The sequence below is a fragment of the Zeus faber genome (genome assembly GCF_960531495.2).
Source record: "Zeus faber genome assembly, chromosome: 22".
NCBI classification, from domain to species: Eukaryota; Metazoa; Chordata; class Actinopteri; order Zeiformes; family Zeidae; genus Zeus; species Zeus faber.
The window spans coordinates 7,674,207-7,695,056 of record NC_137209.1 but is presented as its reverse complement, the minus strand read 5'-3'; the positions used below and the strand labels follow the sequence as shown (position 1 = coordinate 7,695,056).

General features: G+C 45.8%; 1 protein-coding gene across 1 annotated transcript in view; it reads right to left on the bottom strand.

Annotated features, from left to right (window-relative positions):
- Positions 1-962: 962 nt before the first annotated feature.
- Positions 963-20,850, bottom strand: part of LOC307246889 (NACHT and WD repeat domain-containing protein 2-like) — a gene marked incomplete at both ends in the record, with an annotated part of 40,635 nt that continues 20,747 nt past the window's right edge. The window contains 4 exons of the mRNA XM_080022928.1: positions 963-4,859; positions 7,650-8,239; positions 9,117-9,267; positions 11,899-12,102. Coding sequence (XP_079879054.1) covers positions 963-4,859; positions 7,650-8,239; positions 9,117-9,267; positions 11,899-12,102 — 4,842 coding nt within the window. The remainder of the gene's footprint in view (positions 4,860-7,649; positions 8,240-9,116; positions 9,268-11,898; positions 12,103-20,850) is intronic.

Here is a 20,850-nt window from a genome sequence, read left to right as displayed (position 1 = left end):
TATTTATTAAGGACCAATCAAACTCCACTGAACCTAAAGCGGGAAACACTAGTTAAGGCGTGAATGCATATGGAATAATCCTACACTGTCTGCTCAACCCTATAATATAATATTCATATAGGGTTAGACAACAACGTATGTTAAACCCATGGGATTCATTGAAATCCATGGGTTCAAGATACGGCAATGAGTTTCACATCGAATGTAAGCAAACTGTTCAATGTTTCCTGTCTAGACCTATCGTCACAAAGAATCACCGTTGTTTTCAGTATGTTGATCGTTTAGATTTCATGTAAATGCAAATATTGTGTAGCTATGTGTATATTGTGTTTACAAATTCCCTGCATCTTCATAAATCATGTCTGCACATAAAATAACTTTTTTTTTTTATTCCAGGCACTCACTTTGATTGCATTAAGCACAACATAACATTTTTAAGGAGTTGCACAAACTGCAGCAGCCAAAAAGAGATATGTACAAATATCAATTGTTCTTCCTTTTTGTACAGTACCAATTGATGTAAAGACCCGACATAGAAACGTAAATATACCTTTAAAGAACTACATTGTGGCTGAATGTGCACAAGGTGAATAAACTAAATGTACAAGGGAGAATGGTTAAGATCACTGGAATGGCTTTGGAAAACGTTTCGCCGAGACATTTGAATGTCTAGTAACTCTGTTCTTCGAATGCAAAAGGACACATAATGGCAAACTAATAACAATACGCACGATGTATCTCCCTCTTCGTCTCAAAGGATAATAAAATAGGTCTGGCTCTAACAGTCTTCGAGTTTAAAACAAACAAGAACTACATCAAAGGTTGGAAGTTAAGTAATAAATGTCAAGTGCAGCGTTAATTTGTGGTCAACCTGTTAACCACCCACTGTGCTGACATTTGCAGCTGAAATAGGTGGCTGTAAACACGAAACAACTGCAACAACGCATACCTCCCCGCCGTGCCTACTGCAGCAGTTCAGCCTTCTTGGTGGGGGTCGTGGATTCCGCTTCCCCCGAGTCGGACACATTGATGGGGCTGTCCCTCGAGAAGACTTCCGTCGACTCCCTCCACACGCAGTCGGCGATCGTCTTAAAGGAATTGTTCCCGCACTTTGGTCGCACTTTCTGTGAGGCGTTGTTGACGATCTGTCGGCTGTTGGAAGTGGCGATCTTGATCTTCAGGGCGGCGTCCACGCGGTCCACCACCGTGTATGTGCCGATACTGCCGTCTTCGAAGCCGATGATGATGTTAAGTGCTCGCTGGGAAAGGCAGAGATAAGTGGGCGTCTTGTAGAGCGAGCACGTGCCGATGCTCTTACCGTCGGCCAGACGCATCACGATCAAGTTAGACACAACACCAGCGTCATCGTCCTCGTCGCAGTTCCGAAAGCAGACGTACACCAGGTAACGTCCGTCTCTTGACAATTTCTGCCGCCAAATTATGCCAGCCGCATGGACGAGTCGCAGTTTGCCGCTGTGTAGGTCCAGGACATTAATATTTTCATCACCCTTGGAGACGATACCTAGTTTTCCATTGGGCGAGATCTGGAAGTCTTCCAGGTTTTTGAGGAAGTTGGTTGGCAACTGGACCCGTCTGCAGACAGACTCATCCGCCACACTCCAGATGAAGACAGTCTCTGTGGACGTGATGAATACCACGCAGTCAGGGCAATCAGGAATGAGCTTGAAGTTGACAATGGTAATGCCATCATCACAAACAAACTTCTTGGACACGCTGCCTGACCAGAGGCTGACGGCAAGGAGCTTGTTCTTCGTTGTTCCAACAAGGAAAGTGTTGGCAGTGGTGATCAATGCATTCTGGAGGGTGACTAAAATGTTACACACTTTGTGTCCAGTAGCAAGCCTCCAGACTCTCGAGGCGTTCTGCTCACAGAGTGACACCACAAACTGGTCATTGTGGGTGATCAAAAGCTGTGATATTCTTTGTCCGTTGATACGGAAGATATTTTCTCCTGTGCTCGTCTGCCAAATGTACTGGCTGCTCTTGTCATCTGAAGTTACCATGAGATCCCCTGAGGAAGTCAGGACACAGTTTTCCACTATGCCCTCGTGCTTGAAGACGGTTTCAATGAAGCCGGTGCCGAAGTTCCATTTGTGGATGGCCTCTGAACCATCCATGGTAAACACGTAATCTTCTCTGCCAGACAGCTGTAATGTCTGAATCTTTTTTCCTGTTTTGTCGATGTTGGACATGGCTGTAATTATGTCAATATCCCAAACTGAGAGAACCCCACTACTGGCAACAGAGAGGAGCAGGTTGTGGTGGGTGGACTTGATGAGTTTGACAATAGCCCCTGAGATCTCAATCAGACTGGCCATACACTGGCCGCTATCCCTCCTCCAAACAAAGATGGAGGAGGTGTTCTCCATAGAGGCCACTATGCTTTGGCCATTCTTGGAGAGAACAGCAGCCACAAAGCGCTCGCTACGTTTGGCTTTGAACTTTTCCACCATCTTCCATACCTTTGTGTCCAGAACCTCAATGCTTCTGGCCTTGCAAATGAGTATGGAACGCTGGTCCTCAGATAACTCAATACCCAAGACTTCACTCTCATCACCCCGACAATCATAGTCCTCCATCAATTTTGGGTTAGTGATATCTTTGGTGTTCCACACTGACAAACTTCCTTCATTATCGATCATAACCATCTGGTTGATGGTGTCTAGCACTAGGATGGACTTGACAAAGCCCCCAGAAAACTCAGACGTCACTGTGGCCAATTTATCCCCATTTCCAAGATGAAAGATGGATGCAGTGTTTAGATACTGACCACAGAAGGCATACATCCCATCTGGGGAGCATTGCACACAAGTTACCTCATACCAGCAATGGAACTGGTAGAGGGGCCAACCATAAAGTAGGTCAATTACATTGACATCTTTGCTGGCCTCAAGCCACGCCAAAGCATGGTGACTAGACAGGGTAAAACCACTGATGAAGGCCACCCCACCAGTGATACCGCTGTGCTTGGACCCCTTGATTTCAACCTCAGACAGAAGGCAGGACTTGTGATTATCATAGATTAGCAATGTGTTTTTGGTTGTGGCTACTACCAGGTACTTTTCATCAGTGGTTAGCCTGATGCCCAGAACAACAGATCTGGCCGTGTCAATCTGTCTCAGGAGTTGTCTGCTCTCCACATCCCAGGTGCTAACGGATCCATCTTCCAGGGCGACAAGGACAATGTTTGGGGCAAGTGTTGGCAGGATCTCTACAATCTGCATGTAGCTAGAGCAGAGCGGAAGCCTCTCTGGACTGTAGGTGACATCCATTGAGGAGTGAAGAGGCACAATGGAGCAGTACTTAGGGCCATCTTTGTCACACTCAAGGAGTAGGTGTCTGAGCTTGGGGAGAGAAGTGACAACTGGCAGAAGTCTCTGCTGCAGCTCTGCAGAAAGTGATGCTGGGTTCTTCATCACCTTTACCTTGATACTACGAAGAGTGGTTGCCAAGAACTTTAGCTCTTTTTCTTGTGAGTAGCTATAAGCTAAGTCAATATCTGTCAAGGCCTTTTCAAACTGGCCTATTTTGATCATTGTGTAGAGCCAGCTGAAGTTCATAATGACCCCAAACATTAGGTCATCAGTTCGCCCACTTCTGGTTAGGTGGTACACAAGCTCTGTCATCTTCCTGTGGTTGACAAAGAAAATGTCAGGCTCCAGAAGGTTGCACTGGAACACCCAAGGCTGCTCTGGTGTCTGCCGGTCATAGGAATACTTATCAGAAGATGTTTTTTCGTGCGACTGCTGTTGGTGGGGATTTTTGTGATGAGATATATTCAGTGAAGTAAAGTGGTTGTTATCATAAGTGAAGATCTTCTTCCTGCCCCCTGCCCACGCTCCCAGGAAGTACTCTGCAAGGAGGCTGTGCATCTGATGGACATCTTCCTCATTGCTAAGGTACAATTTCTGGGCAATGAGGTGAAGGTGTCTGTTGGCCCAGACCATCAGGGTGACATTGCGTACCTGACGCTCCACAAGATAACCTTCCAGCTCCTCCTTGAGCCTGGCAACCAAGTCATAAGATATCCTCAAAGGGTTTTTAAGGTACGTTGCCACAATGACATCACCGAGAACTATGTTGTCAAGGGACAGAATATCCTCCAGCTCTACCTCGGTTAATCCTGCCTTGGCCATAGTGATATAGCCTAATGCCCTAAATACAAATCTTTGGCCCAACTTATTCTCCACTGAGTAGAAGAGCTGTTCGATGCTTTCATGCACTGTGGAGCACAGAGATCTATCGTCCACATCTTTATGGGATCTCCAGTGAACTACTTCTCTGTAAATGAGATTGACAAACATGGGTAATGTACACTTGGCAAGCGCCTCATTGACATAAATCTGCTGGCCCGAAGTTACTTTTCTCTTCACCCCGAGCAGTTGCTGCTTGAGTGTTTGACTGCAGACCTTGCGATCCCTCTGGATCAGTTCCACATAACGTCCTTCATCGTGGATGAGATGTCTTAGCTTCTGAAGGATTCCATGTTTGTTGGGTAAGGTGGAGACCACAATGCGGACTGTCCGGGGCAGGTGGGCCGGGAGCCACCACAGCTTGCGAGCTTCATCGGCGTCAGAGAGCTGCTCAAGGGCATCTAGGACAATGACCAGAGGCCGGTGGAAGGATGATTCTCCAAGCAGGTTGATCAGGAGGTCCCTCATCTCCTGGATTTTGTTAGGCAGAAAGTGGATCAGGCAGCGGTAGTTGATTGCGATCTGCTCACAGATGCTCTGGAGGAGAGTACGAAGGTCCATGGAGACCTGAGTGGAGCCAATGAAGCGCACAATGACCACTGGATCGGACTCAGGGCCCATCTCTGTTTGCAGCCAAGTGTAGGCCTGAAAGACAAAACAGAGAGAGATTATGTAATATTCCGTAATCATTTAATTGGCAGCCCATATCTTGGTTACACAAACAAAGGGAGCATTGAACTAAACTCCACAAAAAACATTCTGCTTCACCTCCTGAAATGAGGAGTTCTGCCAATGTATCTACTTTAACAATAAAAACAGGCAAACAGTCCAAAGCAGTGCTGGCTTCTCTTCAAAAATGTCTGAGCAAGATAACAATGTCAGTGCGGAGAAATGGATAAAAGGTGTGCAGAAGCACAATAAATAAAAAACACAATAAAAAAACATTAGAAACAAAAAATTCACGAGAAAAAAAAGGACGCCATGGATTTCACATGGTGCTGCGTGCAGCAGTTCCAGCACAGAAAACAGAAATTCACCTTCATGCTGCAGCTAACACATGGGGAAGCACATCCAATCTGCAGGGAAAGTAATAGGGTCTAAAATGCAAAAGCAAATGGAGCTAAAATTGCTATTCAGGAAGTGAATAATGGGAGGTCATGGGCAGTGCACTGAGGAGGGTTGCTTGATGCTGACCGTTTTGTACCTCGCATCAATATACATATCAAACAACAACGTCTTTAATTCCTGCCACAGACCGATGAATAATGCATCAGGCTCGGTATAGTCTGTAATCCTCATCCTATGTCACTTGGTGCGGTATTAATATTCATTCTTTCATTCATTAATTATTATTTTTTCCTAAACACGGGAGTGATTTTATGAACGAGTGCTACTCTATATTTGGCTTCATTCATATTCTAATTATATTCATGAACTCATGGGCTGAGGCTGCGGGAGGCATAAAGATGCTATTTGACGCTTTTAGGCCAGGCACGATGAGTCCTCTGCAACCTCTCCAACTGTTTTGCTTTTAAACATTCTCTCTCTCTCTCTCTCTCTCTCTCTCTCTCTCTCTCTCTCTCTCGCACACACACACACACACACACACACACACACACACACACGCGCGCGCGCTCAGGGAGACACCTACAGGATATTAAAAATTAAAAGGTAGCCTACTATTAAAAAGGTTAGACAGGAGTAGTAGAGGCCACTTTTCCATGTGCAAATACCAAAATTCCACATCCAACAAAGTAAGTAATCACTGATTACTTACTCTATTACTCAATAAGATGAATACTGTAAATTACCTTTTTTATATTGGTATTGACCTTTTTTTTGTTCAAATCCAAGAAAAAAAAAACATTTATCAGTGAGTGAAACATCAAGCAGACAAACTGTACTCAAGGGATCAAAACACCATAATATTCCATGACCCAAGGACACAACTGATTACAATTCCATGACCTTCCCTGTCCCTTGAGTTGAATTTTCAGTGTTCCCTCATGTCCAGAAATTCCATGACCTACGGGGACCCTGCGTGCTGTAAAGGGTCACTGCATTTTTAAAACCAATCCACCGCAAGCTGGCGGCAAAATTAAAACTGAGAAAAACTGTGACCTTGCCCTAACGTTCATCATCAGGCAGCGCTGATAATAGCATCCATTCAGGTTATTACTCAGCCTTACTAAAAAAATGCACAAAGGTCTTTCTTGCATAGTAATAAACTGTCAGCGTTTATGGGGGTATCTAAAAAAAAAAAGGGGACAGTCTACGAGTGAGTCATAATTTATGTACACAAAATATTGAGATCTGCATGAACAGAGCGCACGCAATGTGACTTTAGATTGCCGCTAGGGTCTAAAATAATAATATATGACTATTAATAATAATGATTTATAACTGGGCCATTTTGGATGTTATATACTGTAATACACGCCTTGTGCAGCACAGTTCTTACGGTTAGCACTGTGCAAATCGAGTGTCTACGTAAAGGCAAATACAGAATTGCACTGTGAAGTCAATGAATCCTGTGCAGAGATCTGTGACGATGGCGCAATTTCAATTCCCATTTAACAGCACCCGTGTTTCCACGTCGAGAAGATGAAAACAAATATGACGTTTGATCTTGCTGACACTCCATGGGCCGCGCGTTCTCTCCCAGCCTTTCAACTGGTTATACAGGCGGAACAATTCCGAAGCACAGCCAGAGAGAAGATGCCAACATACAGTAGCTGTGGACAGTAGAACACAGTAGAATTAGCCCTTTATTTTGCAAGACTTGCACTGACGTGACATTGATTAAAACAGGAATACTACAACTGTGGGCATCTGTAGCTGGGACCCACTGTGGCTACGGCTTGAGCCTAATATAACTGTGCACACGCCAGACCGATGAGTGAATAAAAATAGCGTTGAGATCTGGATCAGCTGAGGATCCTCTTCGCGCCCCAGTTAACATCTTGCTTACCATGTTAAAGAGGTTTCCTTCAAGGTGCGCTCTTAAATCGTAGAATCGTCGCGGTATTTGCCGCTTCCCGCACTCATAGAAGAGCGACAATAATGCAGTCGTCGAAACGCTCGCACGCCAAAGCTGGAGTCCCCACGGTTCATGAACGCAGGAACATGTGGACTAACTGGGCAAAAAAAGAGGGCAGACGGAGGCAGGGGCCAGACGACGAGAGCCGAACGGTTGCACGCCCTCACGCACGCTGTTGCACAAAGACCGCCCCGTCCTCTGATCGGACGCGACGGACCCACAAATGCATGAACGCACGCGGCGCGAGAGCGAGGGAGGACGAGAGGGCAGGGCGGTGGAAGCGGCACGAGGGCGGTGGTAGCGTTGCAAGGAGATTGCTACAAGGCACCGAACACTAAACATACCCCCCCCACCCGCCCCCGTACCACGCCACTCCTGACATTCACACATCTCACCTGTTTGGCGATCTCAGCCAGCAGGAGCGTCTTCCCCGTGCAGGGACCCCCGTACACCACCAGGGGGCTCATTCTGCTGCCCTTGGACGGCAGGAGGTACTCCTGCACGTAATCCAATGACTCGCTCTTGTACTCGTAGAACGCCGTGTAGGTCTTGCACAGCGACAGATGCTGCACGATCTCGTCGTAGAGCGGGTCCGTCTCCGTGTCGAAGTTCTGCTGGACCGTGGCCTGGATGATGTCCACCATGTCCTCGTAGAACTGCTTGCACAGGCCCTCCACGTAGTGGCTCTCCACCTCCTGGGAGTAGCCCAGCTTCATGTCGCAGTGCGTGACCGAGGAGTAGACGCGGAGGTTGGAGGCGGCCACGATGGTGGGGATGAACTCGTCCCGCACCTTCAGGAGGCGCTCGTAGGCCTCCTGGTTGCGCATCACGCGGTCCGTGCTCACCACGATGTCCATGTAGCGGGCCATCTCGGGGAGCTTGGCGAAGCGGTCGAAGTTGGAGATCTTGCGGATGTAGCACACGCACTTCTTGAGAAAGGCGGGAGTTTGTTTCCCCAGGGCGAAGTCCAGCTCATCTTCTAAGGCTGGTGGGATAAAGGGGAAAAAAACACAAAAAGAAAACTTGGAGGAAACAAAAACAAAATGAGGATTTGTGCCCTAACTGCCACAGATATTAACTTCCTATCATTGTATCTCCAAATTCCAAAATGGCCTCACGCTATTACGACTAAAACCTCAACGGGGATGTAGGATTTAAAGTGTTGGAGTGGCAAAGCTGAAAGACCATTGAGGAAAATCTTTATCCTTCCATTAGACAACCATCTCCTGATCCTTGTTTGAGCCAAAATTAAGTTCCATAGAATCACATAAGCCCAAAAAAATTTAACGTTTGGGAGATCACCCTCCCTGACGGGGGTAGCCCATTATCCGACTAATTCGGGAAAGCGAGAAAAGGAGGAAAGGGAATTGCCGAGCTACAGACATTGTATTGACTCTTTGTAGTCGTTGCCGCTATTTGAAGCCCGCTGTGTTCGATTAACTTATGCAGCTCTAGCACTTTCCCCAAAGAGGGCAAAGAAAATACATCTGAAGGCGAATGGGTCGAATAGCTTTGAACCGCTGCCGGTGTCCTGTGCGGTTTGACCTCGCAGCTGTGTGTGGTGTTTGTATAATCTTGAGAAAACATGGCCAAGGGCAAAGATAACGTTCTGGTTGTGTCCTGGATTGTTAACTTCCAAACTTCAAAATGAATATGTATAGTCCATAGGGTTTCACAGCAACCCAGCCCCAAAAAACAAAACCTTATTGACCAGGCAACGCACGAGGCCAAACGTACGTGATTTGAAGCGCATGGTCTTCCCCAAGTAGCGAGGTTTACTAACACATTAAGGCTACTTAGTGATGCGCTGGGAGAGAAAAAAACATTTGGGTCAGAGCATTTGGGCGGAACCTTGAACCCACCGGAGCAGAGGAATTTCTTTGCCTCGGTGCTCTTCATGGTCCCCTTCTCCTGGAGCTGCAGCACCGCCGTCCGGAAGAGCCGCTTGATCTCCTCGGACACCTTCCTCCAGGCCTTGTCGTTCTTGGTCTTGGCCGCGCTGCTGGACTCCATCTTGGGCCGAGCCGAGCCGAACAGGACATGACACGTTAATCCGGCAGCGGCTGAGAGCGAGCGACTATAATGTGAGTTTTCGTTTCCGTTTTTTCAAATCTATCTGGGTTTTTTTTTTTTTTGTTTTTTTTTTTAAGGCTTAAACGTTTGCCCCATTGCACTGCAACAGTCAGAAGAGAATAGTGAACCCGTCCTTTAAATCTACATTATTCAAAATTATTCAGGGAAGAAAACAGTATCTCAAGACGGTTTCTGTTCATTTACATAAAAATATTCCGCTTCAGCGCTCTAAGATGAATGTGTAGATAAACGTGTCGATTTTTAAATAAATTACAATATTCACTCAATTGACTCAAATAACGCAACACAACGATAGTGTCAAAACTAATCTACGCATTTCAACTCATTGAAACATCGTGTAGAATTTTGCCAGAAATAGCCCACATAATATTTTCGAGTGGAATAAAAGAAGTATTATGTTCAGAATGAATGGGTTCTTGACTCCTTTTAAAGTGTTATTGTGACAGACGATGGGGCGCGGTCGGTGCAGCTGTACCGGGTCAGCCCGATCAGTCCCATCGCCGCTGGTTGGCCAGACCCGGCGGGGAGAGTGTTCGTATGTGTTGCCGACACGGCGGGAGCTTCAGCAAAAGATGCAACAAAAAGGCTCGCTGGCGAAAAAAAACGTAAACATAGAGCTTCCGTGGCAGTTTTGGTCGCAATGGGGTCGGCGGGGTGACGCCTCCTGCCGCGCGTCTCCCCGCGTCCCCCTCACGGCACGACAGACGACGCATGTGAAAACTCCCGCCGCCGGGTCGGGCCAGTCAGTGCAAACGGGGCTGATTTGGCCAGTTTGTCACCTGCAGACCGTGGCTTAGCCCCGCCCCCTCGTCTGCCACAGTTATAACTCGATGTTGTAATTTAATGTGTACATCAACACATGATCAAAACATGGCAAAACTTGTCGAAACCGCTTATTTGGTACTTTTTTAAGTTGGCGGGCCATGGTCTTTGTACATAATGAACATCGAAGCTGTGTTCGCCAAAAATCGGAATTCTCCATCTCCTCCATCGATTTATGCCTCACAATGAATTCCATTCCTCTGCGGACAGACGCACCTTTACAATACTTTCACCAATTGTTTAACGCGCATTGGTAAAAGCATTTTTCAGAATGTGAGCTCAAGGACAGGAATTTATATGGGATCAAGAGCCGGCTCAGCTTTCTCCTACTCAAAAACCACAACCGCCCCGGTTGTCCTTGTGCGCCCATGAAATACGTTCTATTCCACTGAAATCATCAAGGACTACTGATCCGTGCTCCTCAGAGCTGAAGAGCACGACGCTGCTCGACAGCATACATAGCTGAACTCTACTCTCTATGACGTGCGCATGTGAGATCTCTGATCTATTGCAAAATTGTCCAACGTTGCTGCTGCAGAGGGAGTCACGTACAGTATTGAACAAGGCTTACGAGGCTTGGAAACGAGTGTTTGTTAAGCATTCATGATTCGAGCGACGACGGGCATTGATCTTGGCTTTTAACGTTTGGAGTGAGAAAGACATACTGTAATAGGCGCTGAACGATTCATCAAACTCAAACTCTGCGATTAAAGAAAAAGTTGTTCTTTTTTTTACACATCTAACCAAAAGGGCTGTCCAGGGCCGGCTCTTCCCACAGGCGGGATAGGCCGCTTTCTGAACACCGCGTCTGTTTGTATTATTATTATTATAATTTATTTAATTTAATGAGCATGAAGCTGTCCGTGAGCACATATGGAGGTGTGCGCAAAATCTTGATAAAAAATATACACATCTGATGAAACACTGCATATTTTGGGAAGGTTCATTTTCAGATTCGAACAAATCCAAGGCTTGAAGTTACATCAATCAGTCAATATCCCACCGTGATTGAGGTGTGGTGTGTGGATGGGATGGTTTGAGCGGCGACACCTGACCTGAAACGAGGTGATTGGGTCAGGGTGGCTGCATACCAGTTGCTCATTGGTTGTTCTAACGAGCAGCAGGTTAAAACCCCCATCCACCTACGCACTCAGGGGCCCCGTCATGGTTCCATCTGCTCCTGGCTAACACCACCTCGCCCCCTCCCTACAATGAACTGGCGTCTACAACCCATCATCGTCGGTGTCTCTGTGCCGGAGGGCCCTGAAAACGCCACATGGGTGGCGCGTGGTGGGAGAAGCTGCCACATGACAGTTTTTCTTTTTACAATTCAATAGTTAAAATAAAGATATGTTATCCATATCGATTCATCAATTTGATCCGAACACGTAGGCCTGGCCTCCAGGAAAGAGCAGTTTATATGTTGACTGATTCCAGTGTTGTGTTGGTCATACTATAGAATGATTTATAGCTTGCGTTAGTGAATAATACAGAAGATAAAGAACTTTAAAAAAAATAGCATACTTAATCGCAATCGCAATATTGGTCCAAAAAAAAAATCGAAATTAGATTACTTTCCCATATAGTTCAGCCCTATACTGTACTATGCAATACTCCTCCCCTCTACACCATGTTGCTGTTTTTGGGGCTTTTCTGCCTTTTAAGGACTGCTTTGTGGACTGCTCTAAATCAACCATTGGTCTTGCCCAGTAACTTGGTTACACCTACAGAGTTCTGGAAGTTCTTCAGCATCTGGGCTTTGGGTTTGAGGTAGTATGCGGGCGGCACCGAGTTCTCGTCCCTGCAGTACCACTCCTCCAGGATGTGTGTGTCCAGGCCGGCCTCCACGGCGGCGTCCAGGATCATCTCAAACTCCGCCGACTCCACCTCCCCGGGCACGCGGATGCTGCCGTATTTCTCCCCCACCAGGGCCTAGGAGGCATTGGCAAGACGGGCAGGGAAACGGGAAGAAAAATGGTGAGAACGGCGTGTGTCCCCAAGGCCTTAAAAGTTACGCCCTGACACGCCTTCGGTCTGCACAGCGGTTTAACCAACCGTCCCAGTTCATCACAACTTGAGAGACTGAAAAATAAAACCGCTGCGGCTTGGACACACCAGCGTTTCCTCGGGAGGAGAATTTGGGAGACTCCCCCACACAAAAGGACTATCGTGTTTGTGTGTGCGTTAACATGGCGACATTTGAGCGGCGCACATGCACGTGTGGTTTCTCCTCCAATGCAAAGCAACTGAAGTTGTGACTGGGTGACGCCGAACAGAAGAGAACAGAAGGGGCGGCGGCAGCCGGCGATAACGTGGCGCCCTGAGGCGCAACCCGCCACCTTTTGGAAGAAAGCGCCAGGGGAGTCACGCGAGACAAAAGGGTGAGAAAGACAAGGGATGACGGCGGATTAAATGAGGGAGGCCGAGGTCTTATTAAATATGTCCACCCCCTACTGATGGGATACCATTATGGGCTGTTTCAGGCTGCTCATTATACATGTCCAAGGCGCAGTCTAAAACCTAGACCGGGCTAATGTGTGAATCATCCAGTGGCCTCTTTCATTAGAGGTGCTCTTGCTCAGAGGCAATTGGGCAAATAATAAGGACAGGCGTGCAGCCACACACGCACGCACACACACACACACACACACACACACACACACACAAGCTGCTTTTACAGTAGAACACCTCATCCACATCTTTTTCCACAGCTCGCATTGAAAATGATGGGACGACTCACCAGACAAGGACACAGACATGCCGCAATCTGTCGTCCATTCGGGGGTAAATTGTGCAATGAGCTGATGGAGATAAGATGGATTTTTTTTTTTAACCGAAAGTGGATCGATCTTTGTTATAAAGGACACGTGGGCGTCCCGAGAAACGACGTGGGAGACGTGGGCCATCGCGGTTCGGCCTGCGCCGCACGCCTCCCGGCGACGCGATTCAACGACCACGATCAGCGCAATCATAATTACAATCACATTTCTTCTCATCGTCGCCGTCACCCCAATCATCTCCGATCAGAAAGGGCGATACTCATTGATGGGGTGCCATAATTAGCCTCCGTCAAATTAAATTGTGGCCTTTTCATCTCTTTATCATCTCCGCCTTGTTGTTGGCTATCTGGGATCCAGCAAGCCCCCGAATTGACTATTTTTGACTGACTGACTATTCATCTGCTCTGCAAAATCCTCACGGGCAGTGAACAGCCAAGGCTGTAAAACAGAAAAATAAAATCACACCCTGCCGTGGCAGTGGGTGTGATCCAAGTGTGGATTCTAAGACCATTCACATTCTAAATAAAACCACTGCCACTTACTGCCGCTTAACATATAATTCAGGGCTTTACAAATGACATACGTAAATTCCCGGAACGCAGGCATATCACCAAATTTACCCCGAGTAACAAATGCATGTCGCTTTTCACCCATAAATGTGTTTCCTTTTTAGGTTTTTCATAATATAACTACTTTACCCATGATGCAATTGCATCAAGATGCATCTCAAAATGGCGCGGAATTGTAGTTGGTGTCGTCTTTAGAGTTAAAGTTTAACGTTAGGCTTTCGAACATTTATAAATAACTGCGGAAATATTACGCAATGTATATAATAATTTGTATTTGCACCTGTAGAAGCCACAAGTCAATATGATATCAACCTTGTTTTGAAGAAAACATGTTTTATTCTCAATGTCATGGAGACTACACCACCCATAATCCTAAGTGTCTCAGCGAGTAACGGCGTATTCATACTGAGGGTACGAGGCTACGTCACTTTTCTTGCCCAAGCTTGAATTGAATAGATCATTCAATAGTCAGAATGAAATTTAAACCCATGCATTTAAAATTTAAATACATCCATTCGTTAGTTAGTTTTCGTTTTAGTGTATGTATTTAAGTGGAATAAAATCTCCCCATTCATATGAATTGGTTTAAATTTTGTTCGGTGTAGCACGAAGAAAGTCGGACAATCATACTCCGGGACATGATTCAATCAATACATTCTTGTGAAAGAATTTGTGTGTGCCTGGGTTGCTAATAATCAATATCTTCATTACATTTTTGCTTCGTAGTGCAATGGAGAAGCTTATTTAACGAAAAGTGACTCTCGAGAGATTGCTTGTCAAGCCATGAAGCGAGAATTTAGGGGGAAATTACTGGCTAAAACAGAGCGTCCCCCTCAATATATCATTGTAAACATAACTATATAATTTGAAATAATCGCGGCTCTGTGACGGTACCGACTGTGCCCACGGCACAGTGATCGGTCCGCCAAACGAGTATGTTATTTTATTTTACTCCGTTGCCTTATGCACTGTAACGAAACAAGCTCCCCCCGCCACCCCTCCCCCCCTGCTCCCACAGTGGAATATCTGTTTGAAATTGTCTTTTCTTTTTGCTTTTTTCAAGAGCTAGGAGATCCATTTAGGAAAAGGGATTTGTCCACTAAGCCTGAAGGCAGAGCGTGTTTTATCAACCCAGAGACAAACTACTCCAAATCCCTGCTATTTGTCCTAAAATAACAGTGCTTAGACGATCAATCATGTGCGGGAGCAGCCGCAACCAGACTCTTCATTTAGACGTTTCCTGAGACACATCAGTCATAAACCATTAGAATACAAATAGACATTGAATGTTCCTCTAATCCTGAGATAATCAACTATCCCCAATAATAAAGCAAATAGCGTAATAACACCCATTTGGGAAAATAGGCGATCCTAAAAGAGTGCTAAATATAGACACCGATGAGCCGGAAGCCTCTTTGATGGACAAGATGAGGATTAGATGTGGGCGGGGGTTTGAGGAGATGCTGGTTCTGGATTTCCCGAATAAACCGCAACAGAAAATACACTGTTCAGCAGCTAAAGGATGCACACATTGTTTTGTGTATGTATATAAGTTCAAATCAACTACAGTATATTGAAAATCAGCTGAGATATACAGTATGCATATATATTAATTGATTGATTTGTTCATTAATTTATTTGAAGATTGCAAATTGCATCGCAAATTTTGAGAAAAGCAGGTGCAAAATCGAGCAGTTTGGGTCACGACAACCACCACGATAAGTTCCAGCCTCTGGACCTGGAGCCTGGTGGCGGTGTGGCTTGTACACTGCGTCTAAGTGCACTCAGTCTGATGAGCCAGGGCTACGACCCAAATACTGTGTCAGCCGTGACTCCCCTTCCCTCCGAAAAACTATCAATTCATCAATGAAACTCTGAGCAGAGCTGTTTACTGGACTTCCAAGAGGAAAAGGGAATGGAACTCTTCAGCGTTAAGCTCCATTAGCAGTGGGTCGGGGGTTGAAATCGCCCGAATGCGAAGTCTATTAAGCTGCGCTGACACCACATGTTTTAATGCCAAGTTACAATTTGTCGTCTGTGTATCAATATCTATACATTGTCGATAGAAATGTATTGTTTCCTAATTTTGTGGTTAATTTATTATTCATTCATTGTTGAATTCAGGATTCTTTTTTTCATTGTTAACTCTTTAGTTTATGGTGTATCTTGTGGTTCTTTTCATTGGTTATGGCTACGTTTAAGATTCATTAAGATTGTTGGTGATTTTTAGGGTTACTTTTTAAGTTAAGGTTGTTTTGATGGGAAAACCCTGCAACACCAAAATGTCCCTCCGGGGATGAATAAAGTATCCATCCATCCATCCTTCCACCCTTCCATCCATCCATCTACCGATTCATCCATCCATCCATCTACCGATCCATCCATCCATCCATCCATCCATCCATCTACCCATCCATCCATCAATCCATCTCTTGTCAGCCTTAGAGATGTCCCCATGGCCCTACGTGCACATCAAGCGACCCCACGAGGGGCCGCGACCCCGAAGGTGGAGAACGTCTGCGCCAATTTAACAATTGTGGGGGATGAAGGGATAAGCAAGAAAACAATTGTTTCATTATTGCAAAAAACATCCACCCAGCAGGCAAACTGGAAATGTTATGTGCATCGACACGGATCCCTGATGCACACCAACAGCTTTCTGGTGTCACATGAGGGGGAATGCGACGCTGCGAGGGGAGGAGAAGGAGTAAGGCAGGGAGCGAAGGAAGGAAAGGAAAAACAGCCACGGCTCATTGTCTTGATTTTCATGACGCATTATGGCAGGCGAGAGGGAAGTCCCCACGACGTAGGCAGGCGGTGTGTTGATGTGCGTGTGTTTATGCGCGCGCGTCCTCGGAAACCCTGCGCCGCCACCGGTCTCGCCTTCCCTGCGCGGGCTGCCTGTGGCGCTCGCTGTGAGAGTGCTCCCGACTGCTGCTTTAAAGTCCAAAGCAAATTATGGCAAATCCAAGCATTTGACATAATTCAAATTGAATGTGACCGATGAACATTTCGCAATCCACCCGAATCGGTTATTTTGAATGAATTAAATGATTCCTGTGACAATTCCATTCCCAACTCAGGGGGGCCTTGCAATTTTGATCTTGCAACACAAGTACTGGTTTCCATTTTTATTATTTTTTAAGTGAAATTTGAAATAGATTCACTGCCAATGGTTGAAAACACAGATCTACCACTGAATTATTATGATCTAACTACCTAATATCTATATCTAACTTATAGTTTATTTGTATTATTCAAGTGTGTAAGTTGAGGTGTGCCTTTGAATTGATCTATTCTATTTTATTTTATTCAAATAGGAAGCAGCGTTGCACATCTCCTCTGCAAGGAGCAGGTCTTCCAGCGTTTACTTGAGACGTGTCCGGGGACGTCGGCGTCGAAAGCAAAGGAGAATTGTTATTTCCACCTGCCTCACTGTTTACACAAAAGCTGGGAGCAACTTAAAAGAGGAGAAAAACAACGAAGAGGACGAACGGCGACTCATTTTGTTTTGTTTGTTTTGCGTTTTTTTGTTGGTCTGGAGGCGGATTTGATATTGTGGGATGTGTACCGCACAAGTCTGGTCAATGCCACTTCACTTCACTCTGACAATAACTTGAAAATAATCTACCAATTTATTACCAGTGAATTCATTATATTTAATTTAAAGTGGTAATCCGTTAGATTATTTTGTTGGCAAAAATTGCTTTATTTGATACTTTATTAAGCTGGAAACTGCTATTCAATATATTTGTGTTCTGCTTGTGCTCCTCTACGTATACTGTATGTTGTTTCCTTTGGTGGTGGCCCGGCACGAAAAAAAAATCAATGGATAAGAATATACTTTTCAGACATTAATGTTGGAAAAAAGAACAATGTCTGAAGTATAATTCCGGCACACGGACGATCTTACGACACTTTAGGAAACTTCTCGAAAGAAAAGTTTCTAAACCCGATGGTTTGCCTTCTCCCGTCTCCAAATGTGGGTGGAGTTACATCGAGTGGGTATGGTCACTGGGTTGTAGGACATGCCCCCGCGATCGACTGAACTGACGCTGACTCTCGTTTGCTCACTCCCTCCCATCGCCACGACGACGCGACTGAACAACCCCGCGGGGCGTAATTATTCTCGTTGAAATAGCTGAGTGGGCGTGTCTCTGAGCTGTGGGGGCGGAGCCTAAGGAATCCAACCAATCGCTTGTTTTCAATTATGAATTTTAAGGTCTTTCTGGTTTCTGGTTGCTGGCAGTATTTGCTAGAAATCATGGAAACAGCGACTATAAACCTTGATATTTACCTGATATTTTATCTTTCACATGATTATTTTGTAGTTTCGTTGCATTATGTCGCTGAAGAAAATGCGAACGAACAACCGTAAGCTGCTCGCAAAATGGAATTCTGGATAATGCCCTCCTTTAACGTCCTATTCAAAAGAAAAAGGAACTGCCGTTGGAAGTCCAGGGAGATGAAACGTCAATTTGAAATGTATATTTTAGTGGAAGCTCCATTATTCCCATCTTCCCCGGGTTTCCCATCCACCTCCGTCCATCGACCCCCAAGCCTTATCTCTCCAGCTGTCTCTCCCTCAGTCATGAAAAGGGATCACCGAAATGCCAGATTAGACCAAAAGGATGAAAAATGTCCACACCCCCATCTCCAATGTGCGTGTTTTTTTTTTACATTTTTTGAAATAAGGTGAAACTTTAGCTGCGGCCCTCAGTGGGCGATGGGCGGCGGTCGGGTTTCACAATTGACATGTCGACCGGGAACAACCCCGTTTGGTCCCTGAATTTATTAAGTGAGAGCTTCACAGACACATTGGGGCCGTCCCTCTCCAAGGGATTCCCAGTCGGGGTTTTTGAACCGCTGCTGAGACCCCCCGGATCTGTCAACTCTCGTCTTCATTCCCAAAGGCTGGAGGCGTCGAACGGGGACGCTCACCAGGCAGGAGCGTGGACCTTCATCCCAAGATCACAAAAAGAAGGAGATGTGAAGAGGACCAAATGACTGTTTGTCATTTCGGCCGAGACCTGGTCAACAGACCTACCCGACCCCCCTCTCCGTTCCTCTATATCGCACACCCCCACCGCATGCTTTCCTTTGAACCCCGGCCTCCCCCTGCGACCCTTGTCTGGAGAACAAGAACACAGGTCTGGAGGAGGTGTCCTGCCGTGATTGTCTCTTTTTTTTAAGAAGCCTGATGTAATGTCGACGGATGTCAAATCAGTGAGTAATTGAGGTAAGATTATTTTCGCAGATGTTCCGATGAAAAATGATCTACTCTCATCACTGTACGATGCAAAATGACGATGTTATAAGGCCCCACTTAAATGTATTAATTTTCCATTGTGGCCTTACTGCCACCTAGTGACCAACGGATAGAAATCGCTGTAACCACTAAGATTGCAATGTTCATTTGTATTGTGTAGTTATACTAAAGATGATAACTTGATGATGGTCACTTTAATAATTATTATTATTATTATTATTATTATTATTATTATTATTATTATTATTATTATTATTATAATACTAGCCATTTATTATTAGTGTTAGAAATTATGTTTTTATAGTTAGTAATTAGAATCATCTAAACAGTTAATTAATCACAAATTTAGTTTTCCTGAGAGAACGGTTTTGAAAGATGACTAATGTCTGAATCATGCATTTTTTACGTTTATATGTAAAACATTACCACATGAGTTTATGCTTAAGCCAAAATCCGGACCACAGAAATGGTGAGAAACAGTTCAGCGGTCTAACTCGACAATGCAGTCCTACAGCGTTCAGCCTTTTCACATGTTTTCAGCAATTACTTTCTAACATGTATAATGTGTTTCGAAACAAATCACTGAATAGACTTTGCAGGGACTACGTTCTTTTGTTTACGCTAAAAGTCGAAAAGAATCGACGGAACAAGTCCGCTTCAGGGACCCAACTGAAGAACCGTGTTTATTTCATTTTCATTTTGGTCATTTTTGCGTCACTAAACCTTTGTGGTTTTTGTGACGCTATTCCCTCCTGAAGTGCTTTACCGACGCATGAAGAGACCCAAGCCCGGCTGAGCGACGTCGGCGCAGCCAGAGTCCTTCATCGGAAATTCGGCCACAACCTCCGAAAGAGAGCGCGGGAGCCGTCGCCAGACAACCCCGACATCGCGGGAGAGCGCTGTTCACACTGTGCACCTCGACCCCGCAACGCGGAAGCTTAAAATCCTGCGTCATATGTTTTACTATTACCTCATTTCTCGTATGACTATTATTTCATTTAGGCAATTATTTAGCGTGATAAAACAAATCCCATTCATCAGAAAGAAGTTTGTCTGTTTGTTTTATAGTTAATGTGGTTTATAATCTGTTCCTCCTCGAATGAGAGGGGGTACCCCGTCTCTATAAAGTCATTTGTTATGATCATTTAAAGGTTTAATATACTATTGCGATACTTTCGTGCCCTTTCTAACGGGTGCAATTTTAATTTCTAAAGTTTTTACGCTTCACATGCCAAGGGGGCTGCGGGCGAGCCAGGTAGACGACGTATCGGGCGGGAAAGAGGAGAGAGATAGAGCAAGAGAGAGAGAGAGAGAGAGAGAGAGAGAGAGAGAGAGATGGAGAGAGAGAGTCTCGGGATACTAAGCGGTGCATGTCTGCACATCAAATGAACGCACGCACGCACGCACGCACACACACACACACACACACACACACACACACCACCCGCCGCCCTGTGTTTGAAAAATTTTGTTGTACGTTCCCGTCTTCATATATATTTATCTCGGGGCCCCTTCGCCCTGTCAGAATAAACAACGGCACATGGGAGGGGAACGCCCGGGACAACCCAGATCTGTCAGAAGAACCAGGACCCGGGCTCTGATCAAAGACCCCCCCCACTCCCCACACACACACACACACACACACACACACACACACACACACACACACACACCCACACACACACACCCCTGCCGCCTCCTGTCGGGGTCCCTAATCCACGGTCCCCTGTCCCAGTTAGTGGCTGGTGGTGCTGGGATGGCTAAAGGGAACTACAGCAGCTGTCATCTGGCTGTGACTGGGCTGATGAGGGGCCAGCCCAATGGAAGGACATGGCGTTGGAGGGCTAGGCAGATGGAGGGCCAGGGCAGTGGAGGGCCGGGCCGATGGAGGGCATTGGAGGGCCAAGGTGACGGAGGGTCAGGCTGCATAGGGCTAGGCTGATGGTGGGCAAGGGCATCTGTGAAGACAGATACCTGAGGGGAGTGTCAGTGCTGTGCTCTGCTCTCAACCACAAAGTACAAACTGCTGGGATACGATACGGCATTAAAGATTGAACCCACC